The sequence below is a fragment of the Pelodiscus sinensis genome, chromosome 12, assembly GCF_049634645.1.
Source record: "Pelodiscus sinensis isolate JC-2024 chromosome 12, ASM4963464v1, whole genome shotgun sequence".
In the NCBI taxonomy this organism is placed as follows: domain Eukaryota; kingdom Metazoa; phylum Chordata; order Testudines; family Trionychidae; genus Pelodiscus; species Pelodiscus sinensis.
In genome coordinates, this window is record NC_134722.1 from 27542694 (window position 1) to 27562883 (window position 20190).

The following is a 20190-nucleotide window of genomic DNA, read 5'->3' on the forward strand; positions in this document are numbered from 1 at the left end:
TGGTGCGGAGATGCACATAAATCGGACGGAGACTTCTCTTAGAGGAGAATCCATTGATAGAGATTCTCTAAGCTGTAGTCAGAAAGAGAGGAGGGGAGAGGACAAACCATGGGCCAGAGCAGACAAACATATAAAGGAATCCAATGCATCAGGGAAGGGCAGACAAATAAGCAATGGCAAATTTTTAAAGTGCTTCTACACAAATGCTAGGAGTCTGATTAATAAGATAGGTGAACTAGAGTACCTCGTATTAAAGGAGGAGATTGACATAATAGGCATCACTGAAACCTGGTGGAATGAGGAAAATCTGTGGGACACAAGGTTACCGGGATATAAAATATATCAGAAGGATAGATCAGGCCGGGTGGGTGGCGGAGTGGCACTGTATGTGAAGGATAATGTAGAATCAAATGAAATAAAAATATTAAATGAATCAACATGTTCAATAGAATCGCTATGGATAGTAATTCCATGCTCCAATAATAAGAAATTAGCAGTAGGGATATATTACTGACCACCTGACCAGGACAGCGACACTGACATTGAAATGCTGAGGGAGATTAGAGAGGCTACCAAAATAAAGAACTCTATAATAATGGGGGATTTTAATTATCCCCATATTGACTGGGTACATGTCACCTCAGGAAGAGAAGCAGAGATAAAATTTCTCAATGGCTTAAATGACTGCTTCTTGGAGCAGCTGATACAGGAACCCACAAGGGGAGAAGCAATTCTCTATTTAGTCCTGAGTGGAGCACAGGATCAGGTCCCGGAGATAACCGTTACAGGACCGCTTGGGAATAGTGACCATAATATAATAACATTTAACATTGCTGTGGTGGGAAAAACACCTCAGCAGTCCGGCACCCTGGCATTTAATTTAAAAAATGGGAATTACACAAAAATGAGGAGGTTAGTTAAACGGAAATTAAAAGGCACAATGACTAGAGCCAAATCCCTGCAAGCTGCATGGAAAAGTTTTAAAGACATCATAATAGAGGCCCAACTTAAATGTATACCCCAAATTAAAAAACATAGCAAGAGACCTAAAAAAGAGTCACCCACCGTAGCTTAACTACCATGTAAAACAAGCAGTGAGGGACAAAAAAGCATCTTTAAGAAGTGGAAGTCCAATCCTAGTGAGATAAATAGAAAGGAACATAAACACTGTCAAATCAAGTGTAAAAATGTAATAAGAAAGGCAAAAAAAGATTTTGAGGAACAGCTAGCAAAAAACTCAAAAAGAAATAACAAACTGTTTTTTAAGTACATTAAAAGCAGGAAGCCTGCTAAAAAACCTGTGGGTCCCCTAGACGATTGAGATATAAAAGGAGCAATCAAGGACAATAAAACCATTGCGGATAAACTAAATGATTTCTTTGCTTCAGTCTTCACGGCTGAGGACATTAGGGAGATTCCCAAATCTGCACTGTCCTTTCTGGGTGATGAATCTGAGGAACTGTCCTGGATTGAAGTGTCATTAGAGGAGGTTTTGGAACAAATAGAAAAACTTAATGTTAACAAATCTCCAGGACCGGATGACATTCATCCAAGGGTTCTAAAAGAACTCAAATGGGAAACTGCTGAACTATTATTAGTGGTTTGTAACCTTTCCTTTAAATGGGCTTCCGTACCTAATGACCGGAAGGTAGCCAACGTGACACCAATATTTAAAAAGGGCTCTTGAGGCGATCCTGGCAATTACAGACCAGTAAGTCTAACTTCAGTACCGGGCAAATTAGTCGAAACAATAGTAAAGAATAAAATTGTGAGGCAAGTAGAAGAACATAATTTGTTGAACAAAAGTCAACATGGTTTCTGTAAAGGGAAATCCTGTCTTACTAATCTATTAGAGTTCTTTGAAGGGGTTAATAAACATGCAGGCAAGGGGGATCCTGTAGATATAGTATACTTAGATTTTCAGAAAGCCTTTGACAAGGTCCCTCACCAAAGGCTCTTGTGTAAATTACATGGCCATGGGATAAGAGGGAAGGTCCTTTCTTGGATTGAGAACTGGTTAAAAGACAGGAAACAAAGAGTAGGAATAAATGGTACATTTTCAGAATGGAGAGGGGTAACTAGTGGTGTCCCCCAAAAGTCAGTCCTGGGACCAATCCTTTTCAACTTATTCATAAATGATCTGGAGAAAGGGGTAAGCAGTGAGGTGATAAAGTTTGCAGATGATACCAAACTGTTTAGGATAAGTCAAGACAGAAGCAGACTGTGAGGGACTCCAAAAAGATCTCACTAAATTGAGTGTTTAGGCAACAAAATGGCAAATGAAATTTAACGTGGATAAGTGTAAAGTAATGCACATTGGGAAAAATAACCCCAACTATACATACAGCATGATGGGGGCTAATTTGGCTACGACAAATCAGGAAAGAAATCTTGGAGTTATCGTGGGTAGTTCTCTGAAAACATCCACGCAGTGTGCAGCGGCGGTCAAAAAGGCAAATAGGATGCTAGGAATTATTAAGAAAGGGATAGAAAATAAGACACAGAATATCTTACTGCCCCTGTATAAAACTATGGTATGCCCACATCTTGAATACTGTGTATAGATGTGGTCTCCTCACCTCAAAAAAAGATATTTTGGTCTTGGAAAAGATTCAGAAAAGGGCAACTAAAATGATTAGGGGTTTGGAATGGGTCCCATATGGAGAGAGGTTAAAGCGACTGGGACTTTTCAGTTTAGAAAAGAGGAGGCTGAGGGGGGATATGATAAAATCATGAGTGGTATGGAGAGGGCGGATAAAGAATGAAATTAATAGGTAGCAGGTTTAAAACTAATAAAAGAAAGTTCTTCTTCACACAGCGCATAGTCAACCTGTGGAACTCCTTGCCGGAGGAGGCTGTGAAGGCTAGGACTTTAAAGTTTAGAGTTTAAAGAGAAGCTAAATAATTTCATGGAGGTTAGGTCCATAAAAGGCTATTAGCCAGGGGATAGAAATGGTGTCCCTGGCCTCTGTTTGTCAGAGGCTAGAGACGGATGGCAGGAGACAAATCGCTTGATCATTGTCTTCGGTCTACCTTCTCTGGGGCACCTGGTGCTGGCCACTGTCAGCAGACAGGCTACTGGGCTAGATGGACCTTTGGTCAGACTCAGTATGGCCATTCTTATGTTCTTATGTTCTTATGATTTAAACCAACAGTCTAACAATAAAAGGATTTTTATGACATTACCAATCATCAGAGCAGTAGTGGACAACCTGCAGCCCATCGAGGTTCTATATGCATCCCACACAATCCTCCTTTGTTCCCTCCCCTCGCACTTCTTGTACACTGAGGGCCCTGCACTTACCTACTCCTCACCCTCCCTCCCAGAATTTCCAGGGTTCTGTGAATCTTCTGATTCCCAGAACTCCAGAAATGCTGGGTAGGCAGGGAGGAAAAGGGACGGGGCATGGTTGGGGAAGGAGACAGGGAAAAGTCCAGGTGGGGGTTTGAGGGACGGGGGGGAGTGGGCCCTGTAGTTCAGAGGAGAGTCAAGGAGCCTTTGACAAATAAAGCAAGGGTACATGTGAGGTGCGTGCTAATTGCACACAACATTGTGAAAGCCATGGGCTCTCTCTGATTATTTATGTTACTTTTGCCAGCAATTTAAATTTGCCCCCAATAATGGCTAACTTTGTGTGGAAAAGGCATGATAAAGAAGGAAAATCAAGTGCAATGTATTTAATCTTGTTCTTGTGGTCATGGTTAGTGCATGTGCCCAATTTCAATCTTGCAGCCCACCAAGATGAAGGAGGACCACTTATGCGGCCCACTCACTAGCCTTTGTTTCCAACTGCTGCATCAGAGCCATCCTGGTATGATACACTCTAAGTATTTTGTAATGCACTCATGCATAAGGTGAAGTCTGACTTTCTCTAGTTATGTCTCTTTAATCTATGTGGAACACAAGGCTTTCACTGCTGGCTCGCATCTTTGAAGTCTTAGCTTCTACCTATGTCATTTTAATAGCTTTCAGTTCTGTTTCTGTTAGCTGTGGCCATTGCTATGCCTTTCCAAACAAATGAACCTTAAGTGTAATGATACTAGGTGCTGGCCCATCTAGGTACATATATTATCTCAGAATCATTAACAATATTTTAAAATAAATGCGTTATTTGGAAGCTCCTGAAAATTAAGATTATCTTAACAGTTGATTTATGATGTCTTGACTACACGTAAATCTACAGGAGGTGATTAGATATTTCTAAATAACACTGTTTAGCATTTTTCACACATGACTGAAAAATATATTCTAATGCTTTCCTCTAGGTTATTTTGCTCTCAGAATATGACCCGCCTGTTCCTGGGTCATATTCACTGACTTTGCTCTAGAGGTTATTCTCACACAGGAGTCCAATATCAACAGCAAGCTGGAGGAGTAATGTATCTTTCATTTTCAGCTTTTTCATTTTTTTCCAGACAGCTGCACTAATATTCACTGAAAAAATTCAAGACAGCATGTAATGTTCTTTTTCAGTTGGATACATTTATATTCTCCTGCATTTTCACATTTCAGTTACATTGTCATTCAAGTGAATCTCGTCTGAAACAGGAATGTAAAAATGACACTGTTGGGTTCCAGCATTTATTATTTTCCAGTGACTCCATATCAGATGTGGTCAGTTTACAGTTTATATCAAAAAAATACCTAATCAAACTGGCAGCCATGCAAATTCAATCTGGGAATTATAAGGTGATCTGGGTTCTTTTCTAGCTCATAACTAATAAGAATTCTGCCAGCTACATTAAGGCCTCTGTCACCTCTATGACAACCTGTTGTGCCTTTGTGGGTTTGCAAAGGTGTAACTAATTGGAAGCCATTAAACACTGCTACTGGTCATGCACAAGAAGAAATATGATACTTCTCAATCCAGTCACTCTGCAGAAAGGCCAACAGAAGTAAAAGCAATGAAAGCTTATGCTGGTCACTGAAGGCCTTGTATGCACACAGAGAGCATGTCTGTTGAGTAAGAAGGTTAGTTATATTTAGATGGTTACTTTTCAGAATAAAATAAACACTTAAATATCTAAGGATACGTCTAGACTACAGGCTTCTTTCGAAAGAAGCTTTTTCGGAAGAGATCTTCTGAAAAACTTCTTCCAAAAGAGAGCATCCACACTTAAAAAGCGCATCGAAAAAGCAATCTGCTTTTTCAAAAGAGAGCGTCCACACTGATTGGACACTCTCTTGCATGTAAGCTGTAATTACTATGGGCAGAATGGCCACTAGGGTACTTGTGCTTTTTCCTGGAGTCCTCTTCTTTCAAAAAAACTCCCTCTTCTGCGTCCACACACACCGTTTTCTGAAAGAGCTATTTTGTTGAGTGATTAGGCAAAAAAATGTCAAATGAAGTTTAATACGGATGCACATTGGAAAAAATAACCCCAACTATACATATAATATGATGGGGGCTAATTTGGCTACGACAAGTCAGGAAAGAGATCTTGGAGTTATCGTGGATAGTTCTCTGAAAACGTCCACGCAATGTGCTGCGGCGGTCAAAACGGCATATAGAATGTTAGGAATTATTTAGGAAGGGATAGAAAATAAGACACAAAATATCTTACTGCCCCTGTATAAAACTATGGTATGCCCACATCTTGAGTACTGTGTACAGATGTGGTCTCCTCACCTCAAAAAAGATATTTTGGCCTTGGAAAAGATTCAGAAAAGGGCAACTAAAAGGATCAGGGGCTTGAAACAGGTCCCACATGAGGAGTGGCTAAAGTGACTGGGACTTTTCAGTTTGGAAAAGAGGAGGCTGAGGGGGGATATGATAGAGATATATAAAATCATGAGTGGTGTGGAGAGGGTGAATAAAGAAAAGTTATTCATTAGTTCCCATAATATAAGGACTAGAGGACATCAAGTGAAATTAATAGGTAGCAGGTTTAAAACTAATAAAAGAAAGTTCTTCTTCACACAGCGCATAGTCAACCTGTGGAACTCCTTGCCGGAGGAGGCTGTGAAGGCTAGAACTATAACAGAGTTTAAAGAGAAGCTAGATAAATTAATGGAGGTTAGGTCCATAAAAGGCTATTAGCAAGGGGGTAGGAATGGTGTCCCTGGCCTCTGTTTGTCAGAGGCTGGAGACAGATGGCACGAGACAAATCACTTGATCATTGTCTTTGGTCCACTCCCTCTGGGGCACCTGGCATTGGCCACTGTCAGCAGACAGGCTACTGGGCTAGATGGACCTTTGGTCTGACCCAGTACGGCCATTCTTATGTTCTTATGAAAAGGCATTCTTCCTCGTAGAATAAGATTTACCAATGTCGGAAAAACCATGCTGTTTTTTCAATTTTCTTTAGAAAGAACGCAATTGCAATGTGGACATAGTTGACGTTTTTTTGGAAAAATGGCCATTTTTCTAAAAAAAACTTCTGTAGTCTAGATGCACCCTTTGTGTTGCTCCAAGCCCATGGAAGTTAATGCAAAAACTTTCACAGACTTAAACGAGCTTTGGATCAGATCACTGAGAAAGGTCTCCAAATTGCCAACAACATATTAATCACTAAAATGGCTAGAAACAACCAGATTTGCATTGCATTTGGTATTATGACATTTTTACCTTCTTATCTGGAGAAAACAACTAGGTACAGTAGACTTCCGATAATCCGGAATCTATGGGACCTAGGTGGTGCCGGATTATCAAATATGCCAGACTATCAGGAGGTACTATAAACTGGTTATATATATATATATATACTGTATGTATTATATACTCTATATAAAGTGTTCTTAACCCTTTTTATTGTACATACTGTATACAGTATACTGTGATATTTTAGTTTTTTTAAGCCTTTTTTATCCTTTTAGCTCAGTTCAGCTGCTGCCGCTGTTACCTTGTGACTCATTTTTTGTCGAAGCTCACTCACTAGGCTCTTGCCATTTATGATGCCGGACTATCAGGAGTGCCAGACTATTGGATGCCGGACTATTGGAGTTTTACTGTATCTGCATTTCATCTTATATGCACATTTAAATTCAGAAAGTTTAAAATCAAGCTCATTAGTGTTTGAATTTAATACTGCTCTATGCAATTTTTCTAGAAAGTGACATGGATCGTCCTATGTGACATCTCCATTACAGGATGTATGCAACCACAATCTTCTGTCAATCTGTTTGTGGCAATGTTTCCAATATTTAGCAAACTCTACACTACAGGCAGGTTTTATCGGTTCCAAGACAGCTGTTGACACATTACTATGTGAATACACTATCTGAATCATGATTCTTTCTTATCCATTTGGGGTTTTTCTAGTAAAGGTAGAAGGTAGAAGGAATTGCTACAGCATCACCAGATCCTCTTCCAACTATAGTTCCTGAGAAATCTCTGTAACCACTTCGATACACAATTTGATGTAAGTTTAAATTTCTGAAGTGTACATGCGTTCTGGGTACTTAATCTGAGACATTCAGGGCCTGATTTTCAGAAATAATGACCAACACTGACCACTTCTACTGACCTCCAAATCAGGTTCATTATGTGTCTCAAGTTGAGCACTAAAAATGGAAGCTCCCAAAGTTAGTGCCCAATTTTGAAAACTTGAAAATGTTATACTTCAATTCATGGTGCAAACTCTAATATCAGACCACTCTAATGCCAGACTCTACATCCTATTAGGTTAATAATGTGCTCAATATCACCCATAAAATGGTGGGCGTATTCAAATGGTTACTTCTCATAATTGGACTATACTTGGGAGTGCTAGTACATGGTTCTGGAAAAGCTTCCCAATAGACTCATTTTAATATGGAGGTTAATTCCAAGCTGCACCATAACTTGAGCAATCTTGTATCAGATTGCCTCTTCTTCAATTTCCATCCAGCACATAGAAGTGCCATTTGGCATTACTACTGTAGCTTTTTTTATTTTAACTTGAGTCTTTGATACAGAAATGCATGAATTTTACTCTTCTCCCCAATAACCAGAGTATCTATATACTACTGAAACCACAGAGGAAGTGTCTCAAACTTGTCATCTCTTCTATAATGATTTTTTTTTATTCTGTGGCATGTTCATATTCTGGCTTAGAGCTTCATGGCAATTTGATCAGACATCATTCACAAGTACAGGAATAGTTGATCAATTGGGGCTTAGTCTCAATAGTGCATGAGTAACAAACTGTAAAGAGGGTTGGGAGTAAGAGGCTTAACACGGGTGGATTTTGCAAGCTTCTCCCTAGCACAGAGAAAAAACCCTTGAGCCACTGACTATCACCATCAGTGAAGGTTAAAAAGTCTGGTATTGTATCTGCTTTGAAATACAAAATGCTGTATCTATTCCTGAGGACCGGGAAATGTTCTGGCGTTAATTTCACAATCATTTTGAGCAAGTAAAAACAAAAAGAATAAAGTCATAGAAAATATAACAATGGTATCTTTAGAAAAAAACAAACACATCCACCAGTCTCCTACCTTTACCATACCAACAGCAGGGAAGGCAGTGCCTAGGATGTTGCTCAGATGCTCTAAAAACCTTTGGCCATGACATGGGCTTTGAATTAGAGCTCCAGTGATATGTGTCGGAGCATCACAATTCTTTTATTCATTCCCATTTGACGTTATTATCTGACTGAAGTTGAACAACAAATACTATCAGTTAAAACAGAAACCCCTATTAAAGACGAGTCATTGTGGGACATATTATCACAGTTTACAGGAGAGAGTATTGAAACACACAGCTCTAACCCTACAGAAATGTCTCTAAATAGGAAGGGCAGCTGAACTGTCTACAGAATGGATCAAAACAAGAATGGCAACTTGTGCAACCAAGAACACAGGGTCAAGTTCAAGGAACCAGGAAGTAGGACAGAAACAGAGTGACTGAGAGTGCAGGTATGATAGTCTAGTGCATATGCAACATGAAAGACATAAAGAAATATTCCAGCAGTGGTATGAGGAGTGGGGGAAACGGAACCATTTTGAAGTATTGCAGCTCTCCCAGAGGCTATGTGTACACTACAGGGTTTTTGCGCAAAAACAGCTGTTTTTGCACAAGAAAATGTACAGTAAAGCGGCAGAACAGAGAGCTTTTGCAGTGTAGGTATACCTCTTTCTACAAGGAATAACTTCTTTTTGCGCATGAGTTCTTGAGCAAAAAGGTGTATGTGGACGCTAAACAGGGGTTTCTTGAGCAAAAAGAGCCTATCAGAAAAAGCACAGGTGCACTGATGGCTATTCTGTGAATGACAATCAGAACTTTCTTGCACAAGAGTGTCCATGCAGTGTGGATGCTCTCTTGCTCAAAAGCACATCGCTTTTGCGATGCGCTTTTGAGGTGTGGACATGCTTTTGTGCAAGATCTCTTCCGCAGAAAGCTTCTTGAGCAAAAACCCTGCAGTGTAGACAAAGCCAGAAAGGAAAAAACAGCAGTACATCCAGTGATGAAGGATACAGGAGGAGGAGCAGGAGGAGAGCACCAATCCATGGCTGCTCCAGGGCTGGAGCAGAGAAGTGGTCAAGCACTCCACATCTAGAGGGGAAGTCGGTGCCTAAGGGCAGGGCCTCAGAGAAGGGGCAGGGCAGGGGCAGAGACTTGGGGAAAAGGCAAGGAAGCCCAAGCCCAACTATTCTTTATAAAGAATAGTTCAGTGTTTGGAACCTGGAGTTCTCATGTTATTACCTTGCTGGCAGTACATACAAACATTTTTCACTGCACATCTATGTGCAGTAGCAAGAATTTGCAGGTGCTTTGTAAACACACTCTGGTGCTGTAAATCCTATCATAACACATTGGTCACAACAATCCTCTGAGCTGTCCACTTATTTGAGCTGCAGTTAGGCAAACTACAACACACTAAGTTAGAAAGAGACAGTCTTTTGACAGTTAGACACCAACAGTAAGCTTGATCCTGTAACCACTGAAGTCAATTGCAAAACCCGCACTGGCTTCAACATGTGTCAGAGCAGACCCAAAAGTTACAAGCTACTGTGTATTGTATTGGCTGAGATCCGGTTAGCATTAATATCAATCTATGGGTCAAATCCTACCTTCAGATCAGTTCTCATTCACTGTAATAAAACCTGTGTGCATAAATCCAAGGGCAGAGGCTGGCACTGTGTTTCCCACGTAGGTTTGTTGTGTGGGGGAATGGAGTCTATTAACCTTTCCCCATATGCAGAAATACCTTATAGCATCTCATGAATTCAAGTGTGAAAGTCCTTAAATCAATGACTGTAGGGGAGTATGACTTTAGATTACCAGTGGTCCTGAGTGATGTAGTCAAGTCTTCTACAGACAAAAAAATCAATTTACTTTGATTCTTGGTTCAGTTTAGGATGCATGAAAGGCATGATAACAATACCTAGCAGTGGTATAGTTCTTCCATCTGCAGCATTCAATTAATTTTAAAACAGAAGTAAGTATTATTATCCCAGTTCTAGGGACGCGGAAACTAAAGCACAAAAGTGGTGAAGATCACCCAGCAGTCCAGTGCCACAACTGGGGATAGAATGCAGGTATCCTGAATCCAAGCCTGTGATTTGTCCACTATACCACCCTGCCTATAAGCAACAAAAATCCAAACAACAAAAAAATCTCAGGAAAGCATATCACTGCATCTCCAGAATTTAACTTTTACTCAGCACAAACCTATGTGCAATTTCCTTCGATAAATAAAAACCTAGATTATACCGGCCTCCACTAACATATTTCACATTACATATTAACTTCAGAAACATACAACTTAATTCCTCCAAAATCTAGCTTAATTTAATTGCATTTCTTTTTGATGAAGTAATTTTTAAAACACATGGGCTGCGTCTAGATTGGCATGATTTTCTGGAAATGCTTTTAACTGAAAAGTTTTCCATTAAAAGTATTTTTGGAAAAAAGCGTCTAGATTGGCACAGATGCTTTTCTGCAAAAGCACTTTTTGCAGAAAAGCGTTCGTGCCAATCTAGATGCGCTTTTCTGCAAAAAAGCCCCGATCGCCATTTTCGCGATCGGGGCTTTTTTGCGGAAAACAAATCTGAGCTGTCTACACTTTTGCCTGAACAGGAGCAGAATAGTATTTCCGCAAGAAGCACTGATTTCTTACAGTAGGAAGTCAGTGCTTTTGCAGAAATTCAAGCGGCCAGTGTAGACAGCTGGCAAGTTTTTCCGGAAAAGCAGCTGATTTTCCAGAAAAACTGACCAGTCTAGACACAGCCTGCATCTTTAATGTAGTGTCATTGTTCAACATGTATTTTACTGAAAGAGAAATCAAAACAAGACTATTAACAGAAAATTATCTCAAATATTACCATGGACAAGTTAAAGATAGTCATTCCTCATGAAAAAACAATTAGGTAGTTTATGCCATTAAAATAAAGGGCAAATTCCACTTTCAGTTACTTGGGGTAATTCTTCTAGCTCTTTAGCAATTAAGAACACCAAATCCTCTTTGTCATTCTTTGATTATTAAGTGACTCAATGACAAAAACATTTCACAATAACTCTGGCTACATTAAAATCATTATTCATTATACACAGTCAGTGGATTCCCTTAAGATCTTCATGGAAAATCTTGATTCCCTTACAGTCAATGGAAGTTTTGCCATTGACTTAAATAGGGTCGTAATTTGTCCTCCAGTATTAAACATATATATGCTATTTGTAATATTTACTTTATTTAGGTTAGGGTATTCTCTCAAATGTCATGTCACCTGCTGAAACAGTTAACTGAGATACATGAAATATTTTAAAAAATGTTTTCTGAAGGAAATTATTTGGGCAAAATAAATGAATTACTTCTTCCAAATAGTCTGAAGAAATGTCCAAAATGATTCTAGATTCTGTTAGATTTCCATATAAACAGTAACCCCTGCAATGTTTTAGAGAGTTTCTTAAATATATATATATATAATCTGTACATTCTATTTCCATTCTGAGGACGATAGGGATATTTTCAGTGAAAGAGACACTGACTGACTATGCATGGAGATAGCACTATCAATATAATCATTTTTACTATAAAATGTTTCAAGTATAAAAACCCATGCAAACTAAAATACTATTTTCCCATTCACTTCCTTCTATTATAATAATCTAAGTGTTACATGTAACTGTAGAGCTAGTATTGAGAGGCAGCATAGTCCAATGGAGAGGTTATTGGACTGGGAGTCAGGTACGTTTGTTCCACTTCCAGCTCTACCATCAACCTCCTGTGTGACCTTGGCAAGTCATTTCAACACACTGTGCCCACTCCTCTCACCTTTGGTCTGACCTGCCTATTTAGATGGCAAGCTATTTAGGGCAGGAACTGCTTCTTCCTACAGTGTTCGTACAGTACCTAATACAGTGAGGCCCTGATCTCAGTTAAGAGGTACACATTTTGCAGACATTCAATATGTGACATTCAAGTTAACCATTCCCTTTTAACAGCATGACAAATAAGCAGACACAATTTGGCTGCTTATAAAATTGCCCCAGTAAGAGCCTGATTGTGCTCTTATTTAATTCCAAGGTAAAACCATTCTTTGATTTCAGCTGAAATAAGGGGCCAGGTCCACTCACTGTTACTGACAAGCTTGCCTCAATTTATGAGTATTTAGCTTATACTAAGGGGGGAAAACCCTCAATCATGATGCCTACCAAGTCTGTGATTAGTTTATCTTTTCCCTCACGCGATTATGTCAGGCTCTTGTAACTTTTTGCAAATGTGTTTAGGTTTTATGAGAAACTTCTTTACTCTAAAATCTCAGACATTTCTGACATCCATTCTAAAACAAATCACACCCACATAATTTCATGGCTTCTCAGCATATGCTTGTTACTTAGATCTTTGCAACATATACAGTATCTCAGCGCTATTCCCATGGACTTCAGTGAGAGTCATTCCTATAAAACGATTGCAGTGTTTGGAAGATAGTGTCAGACTTACACACGACTTAAGAAAATGACCATCCCGGTGGTGACTAATGTTACTTCAAAACTAAATTTAAAAAATTTAAAAGTCCCTTACCGTAAATCTTTTTATGTAATCAGAGACACAAAATCCTCCCATGCTCAAACGAAGGGATCTGTGCAGTGAAGATTCCTGATACAAAGTTCCCATTTTTTTCTCCTGTATGGCAGCAACCCAGGTAGCCTAAAGCCTTTTACTGAATTTAGCAAAGCCTTCTTGGATCTTGCTAGAATTCTGTGTGTGTGATAAACTAAGCAGTTCATCTTATCTAACACTACACCAGGCATTTCAATCATTTCACTTCCTTATCTGTAGTACTAGGTTCTATCTGTATCCTTACAGCTCATTTCCTGAATCACCGACAAGAGCGGAAACAAACTCAGCAGAAGACAATGGCCAAAATCACTTGAAGTCAGTCAAGAGTCTTCTCTAGACTTTTCTGTCAGTGTTATTTGTCTCCCTTATTTATGTCCAATTTAATTTTTTGTTCATATATTTAAGAAATGCAATTTTGGTTCCAACTGTCATTCACTGGCTTTGTTCCCACATTCAGTGAAGGCCACTAATGCAGCATTCACATCAATGTGATTATGTCAGTATATGTGAACATTTTGCTCTCAGATTTTAGAAGGCAACAAATGTGATAGGACTTGAGGAAAGAAGGGTAAATGGTCAACCTCTATTACTCACAGAATTCCTCACACAGGTAGATGCACCTGTATACCTGGTTTCCATAATTTAACACCTGTGCTCAAACAAGTATAAATTTGCACCTGCAAAATCCCTCTTGATCAATGGGTTTTACAGGTATACATTAACATGGAATTGCACACAGGTGATGAACAATTTAAAGCGCATTGAACCCATAAAGCATGATCCTCTATGCATCACGCAATTTTGTGCACACATAGCTGGTGCCCCATAAAGGCTCATTTAAACATTTTCCCCAAAACTGAAGTGACAAGTCCATTTAAACTAATACACACAGGCTGAACCCCCAGTATTAGGCCCCAGTAAATGACTGCACCTATATTTTGTCTTAGTAAGAATTTAATAAAATTTTAGATGGCAAGTTTTTTGGAGAAAGGACTGGTCTTTTTCATGTTTTTGAACAGTGCTCACACAATGATCCTGATGGGTCCTATGAATATTACTGTTTCATAAATGTTAAAATGCCTCTACTGCCACATTTTCATATAAAGAAAAAAAGGCATTAGAAGACCTGAAAAGAGAAGTAAGTTCTGCAGAAGTAATGACTGAATTCTACATCCCGTTCTCTTCTGTACTGTGGCTTCCTTTCCCCCCATTAATGCAATAAATGATAGTAACTTTATTAGCTCTTTGATAATAAGATAGTCACTTATTAAAGTTTTAGCTCTTTGTAAACAGTTAACTCCAGTTGGATGAGTGTGTTGTAAGAAACAACTTGCCTTAGATTATGCCAGGAAAGAGTAAAGTAGGATCCTGATAAACAAAGTGACAGTCTTTCACTTAGGGCTAGTGACTCCAGTGGAGATGCATGAGTGTCACTGAATGCAGCTTTTGGAATTAGCACAAGCTATGACTTCACTGACAAAAAAAGACGTGTTTTACTGTGGATAATTGATGCGTGTTAGCTATCCCACTGTAAAAACATAGCGTAGAAAAGGCACTGTACTTTTATCATGAGGACAACCATAGGTGGTGGAAATCATCTAACTAGCTTGTGGTAAAATTTAGAATTTTCCAGTGTGGTAACTATTGTGCATTACAGGCAGTCCCCGAGTTACGCGGATCCGACTTATGTCGGATCCGCAGTTACGAACGGGGCTTTTCTCGCCCCGGAGGACGGGAGCGGCGGGACACCCAGATGCGCCGCGGTCTGCCGCCCCCGTCCTCCGGGGCAAGAAAAACTGCTCCCAGTCTCCCTGGTCTGCAGGGAGACAGGGAGCGAAGCCTTGGAGCACGCCCGCAGTGGGACAACCCGGGCGCGCTTGAGCTGTCCCCCTGCGGGCGTGCTCCAAGGCTTTGCTCCCCGTCTCCCGACCAGCAGACCAGGGAGATGGGGAGCAAAGCCTCGGAGCACGCCTGCAGTGGGACAGCCGCGGCACGCCTGGGCTGTCCCGTTGGGGGCGTGCTCCAAGGCTTTGCTCCCTGTCTCCCTGAAGACCAGCAGACCAGGGAGATGGGGAGCAAAGCCTCGGAGCACGCCAGCAGTGGGACAGCCCCAGCGCGCCTGGACTGTCCCACTGCCCGCATGCTCTGCGGCTTTACTCCGTGTCTCCCAGGTCAGCAGACCAGGGAGATGGAGCAAAGCCATGGAGGACCTGGCCGGTCCCGCCACCCCCGTCTCCCTGGTCTGCTGGGGGGGTGCAGCTAGTGCCCCTCTTCCCCAGCAGAGCAGGCTTTTCTTGCCTACCCGTGGGGTAGAGCAGCTGGGGGCTGCCAGGTTGGTCCCGCAGCGCTGCTCCGGACCAACCCGGCAGCACCCCAGCTGCTCTGCCCCAGGCGTCCTGATTCAGCCGCTGCTGGTCAGTTTCAGCAGCAGCTGAATCAGGACGCCTGGGGCAGAGCAGCTGAGGTGCTGCTGGGTTGCTCCAGTAGCGCCGAGGAGCTGCGCTACTGGAGCAACCCAGCAGCACCCCAGCTGCTCTGCTCCAGGCGTCCCCAAGTCAGCCGCCGCGGAAACTGACCAGCGGCTGACTACAGGAAGCCCGAGGCAGAGTTGCTCTGCCCCAGGCTTCCTGGAATCAGCCGCTGATCAGTTTCAGCAGCAGATGACTTGGGGACGCCTGGGTTTCTTAAGTTGAATCTGTATGTAAGTCAGAACTGGCGTCCAGATTCAGCCGTGGTTGAAACTGATCAGTTTCAGCAGCGGCGGACGCCAGTTCCGACTTACATACAGATTCAACTTAAGAACAAACCTACAGTCCCTATCTTGTACAAAACCCGGGGACTGCCTGTAGTTATCTCACTGTATTAAAAATCACCTTAGCATCAGGGCAGTGAACAGGTGAAGGAATGATAATTGTGTGTTTAAAACCAAGGGATGAACTGGTCCAGATTGCTCGATATGCTCAAAGAACCACTGCATGCCTTGAAATGGTCTATATTTTGACCTTGCTAGGTATGTTTTTCAATTGGGCTCAGCTATGTCAGAATACAGACCTTTTTTAAAAATTCAGGTGAAGGGGACAGAGGAGACTGCAACTGGAGAAATCTTCTTAGGGCTTCAGATGGTGTAATATAAGCTCATTTACAATACAGCATCTTGACTTGTGATCCAGGCAGCTTACTCCTGATTTAATCACGCACCCTAAGAGTTAGGAAATACTGGCTTTGTCTTTGGATCTTTCATAGACTGTGTGACTTTGTACTTTATCTCTGTGCCTCGTTTTTCTCATTTGTAAATCTGGGTTATTAATACCTTCCTATCTCACAGGAATGTTTACAAAGCTTCTGGAAATCCCGGGATTTAGTATCTATTAGTATTATACATTATTCTTATTACTATGATTACAGATAGCACTAGGCTAAAAACTCAGAACTGAAACACCACCAAATTTCAGGAGCTTCAAAACCCAAACCAGAACCCAAGTACATATTTTGCAATTTGGGAAAAATCCAGCTCTTAGTCCTCTGCTCTATGGACCCTAGGATAGCACACTCAGCAACATTACTTATATTTGCTCAAATAAGCCTCAAAGTATGCTGACCCACCTCCAGTGTCTGTTGCCAGACACCACTAGGCACTCAGGAGCCAAGGAGTTCAATACAGCCCTTTTCTAGATCTTAGGAAAGTGACAGATCACAACTTTCATAACTTACAGGTATCTAGTGCAGGTTCTCATTTGATAGGGGGCCCAGCTCCCTGATATATCAGGGCTAGGAGTGGATTTAGGAGAAGGCATGACATTAAAAAGTTGGGGGGATAGGATTGAGGCTCCTAATGTCTGGTTCAGTGATGAAACACCCCCTTTTCTTGCCCTACTAGCCCTCATATTAAGAGAGGGCAGTTGGATCCCAGAAATGGGCTAGCAACAGCTGTAGGGAGGTAGGGGACAGTGACTGATGGCATACCCCTACCTAGTAGAATTGACTATGGAAGGAATGATAACATGCACGTATGAGTTGTGTAGGATAGTTCCCAGAGGAGTTAAGTTAATAAATCTGCATCCTAGTTAAGCTACATCCCTTGAATCTTGTGTTTCTTCACATATGTCCAGGACAAATGCATGATGCTTTGTTCCTGATTGGGTCCACTGAGAAAAGGTTCCCTGCATCTACACAGGAGAGGACAAGGTTTTCTTCATACAAGGCAAGTTGTGTTCTATAGCATCACAAACGATACACAAGGAAAATTAAAACACAAGTAATTTTGAGAGGGTACAAACAATTGCATTGTTACTCTGTATTTTACAAAGAGATTATATTACTTAATGTGGCACCAAAAGCATGTGGAGCATGTAAGCATCAAGCCAACTGGGCAAGCTTGCACAACAAAGAGAATCCGTTAGGAAATTTGGCAGAGAGACTGGAACAAGCAGTGTTCAGCCTGCAACCTTCCATTAGCAGATCTAAATACGGACGGGTAGCGTAAAATGACACCTTACTGCGGTATTTTTATTAATAATTAAGAATATAATTATGATGGTCAGATCCACCAGATTTCCACTCTCTCCTTTTTAACATTTGTAAAGATGGAACATGAACCTTACTTTTCACCTTCTATTTGGCTCCTGTGATTCAGACTGTTGAATACTTTATACAAGGATGCTAAAAGCAATTAACAAAGGAAGAGATATAACAAAAGAAAATCAAATGAACCAGTTTTGTCAGACAAACATTTCCTTTTAACATGTTGTTTGAGATCAGCTAACAGGATAACAGACTCTGGACCACATTTCTCTCTCAGTTACACCTATATAAATCCACAGTAACTTGTCTTGACTTACACCAGTATAAATGAGAACAGAAGCAGCAATCAAAGGTAGCTATTCTAAGAGTTTAATTGCAAAAAGCCACTATTTTAAATGAATTGTTCAGCGTGCAGCTAGACAGTATGTCTAGAATAAATGCAAAGTTATTATAAAAATAATGACAGTGGACTAAAACCTTGATGTGTTGCATACAAGTTCCTACTACTATGTGAAATATGAAAACAAAAGTGACAAAGAAAAATCTAGTTATTACTCTAAAAATATGCGGCCTTCAGCTTTCCAAGATGCAAATAGACTCTGCTATTCTTAAACTCTGCAACTTATTTATTTCATACAAGATATCAGATATTTTCTTCTGTTGTTGAAATATGCGGACATTGGTTATCTGAATTAGGACATGCAGACCGAAAATTAAAACAGGACAAAAAAATAGATTAGGGGGGTTTTTTATTTTTAAGAGCCAGATGCTCTGGGGTGCTTAGTAAGCAAATCCCACTGAAGACCATGAGAAATGAAAGAGAATTCCACATATGTTGACAATGTGCTCAGTGCTCCATGGAGTGATCAGAAGCTATGGTCCCTGTCTCAAAGAATTTATAATCTATTATCATTCTTTATCTACAGCAAGTTTTAATTAATTGTAATTCAGAGAGCATATAACTTACTTTCTTGGAAAGAAATATACAAGAACAAGTTTCCATTCTTTTGCCCATATTCTGTCTCACAATTCAAGGTACGGACCATGGGCAGGTGAGCTTTCCCCCCAGCCCAAAAACTCAAGCAGTGATAAATTCTCTGAAGCGCATATCAAATTCAGCTTCCAAATCCTAACGCCACTTACCCTTTCATTCTGCTTACATCCATGCAGACTAGAATTGGATACCAACATATAGCAGCGTTACCAGGACAGACCCAAGGAAACTCAAACTGGTGCAACAAATGAAGAACTGTGCAGCAAAAAAACTTTAAAAAAAAAAAAAAAGAGGGAAGGAGAGAGAGAGGGTACCAGTATCTGGTCAGAGCAACGACTCAGGAGGTTGTGAAAAGTTTTTGCAGATGACACAAGCTCTAAGAGCAAATGATTCCTGGATGTCAGAGTCTCACTATGAGCATATTTCTATAGCTACTTCACTCAGAATGGATTAATGTTAAAGGTCAGGTCTGAAAGCGTCCCCAACTAATTAATATTTATTTTACACCGCGGATCCCCTTACATAAGGAACTCTTCCCTCAGGGCAGAAGACTCACATTTTATTCCATTTTTAAACCTGCAGTACCCTGCTGTATTTGCTAAACAAAGAAAACACATTAAATAGTGACAGCTTCAGTGGAGCTGCTTCTATTTAAGTAGCTGATACTTATGCAGATTTCTCCTGGTGTAACTATTAGCTCATGCAACTTTACACCAGAGGTGAATTTGTCTTGTAGCCTACTAATAGTTGCTGGCAGTTCTCATTCTTGAATTACTTTGCCAGTGCTCTGGATGCCAAAATGGCATTATGTCTGCAGCTAAGTAAATTAGGGAAAGCCCCTCAAGTTAAAAAAATTAACTCCAAGCATGCAAGCCATAAAAGCAGATCAAAAGCATCATAAAGGCCATATTTTCACACCTACTTTGCTCTAATTAAACATGTGCAGCGACTTATACATGTTGCAAAGCAGACTTTACAAAGCATTTCCTGCCCATATGGCCACGGAGAGACTTCTGGAAGCAGAACCAGTGCAATTTCACTGAGCAAGGATGGAGGGCAGAATTTAGGAAACCATGGCTCAGTTCTGTGTCGCCAAATGGCACACAGCCCTACTCTGTAGGAGTAGTCCTCACAGCAGCAGGTAGAGGACTAAAGGCAAATGAGATCAGGGCAGGCTAGGGAAACAGAAATGACTTGAGAGGGGTAAGGCCAAATATTATGCCACTGCAATTCTCTCATCCTCCACTCTATAGCAGAAATACAGATGCTATCAGCTCAGGTTTTTTAGGTGGTGGACGGGTGATGTTGGTTTGTTTTTTAAATCAGTCCATTATTAGTGACTGCTGAAGAAAAAATTATTTAAAAAAATAAAAGGTTTTCCCCCTTTCTACGAGTGCTGTTCAAGTGTAAACTTGGAATAGTGCTATGTATTATGTGTCTCATTGATTGTAATGCAATTTGTTGGACCAGGTACATTCTGGGAACTGTATGTTATTAGATGACCTGCTGCTTGTATTCTGAGGTTAAGTCACAGCATTTACAGTATGTGTTCTGGTCCTGCTACCCCAGGTGAAATCAGGGAGGATAGTATACTCTGACCACACATTGATCAGGACCCAGGTATGATAGGCAGGCCAAGCAGCTGCTTTCAGCTGTCACCTGTGTGGAGCTGTAAAAAGTGACACCAA

The 20190-nt window shown here is 40.7% G+C and overlaps 1 protein-coding gene across 1 annotated transcript in view; it reads right to left on the bottom strand.

The window, feature by feature from the left end:
* MYLK3 (myosin light chain kinase 3) overlaps window positions 1-19010 on the bottom strand; it is a 72907-nt gene extending 53897 nt beyond the window's left edge. The window contains exon 1 of the mRNA XM_006121194.4: window positions 18652-19010. Within this exon, the coding sequence (XP_006121256.1) occupies window positions 18652-18699 (48 nt within the window). The 5' untranslated portion in view covers window positions 18700-19010. The remainder of the gene's footprint in view (window positions 1-18651) is intronic.
* Window positions 19011-20190: the final 1180 nt, after the last annotated feature.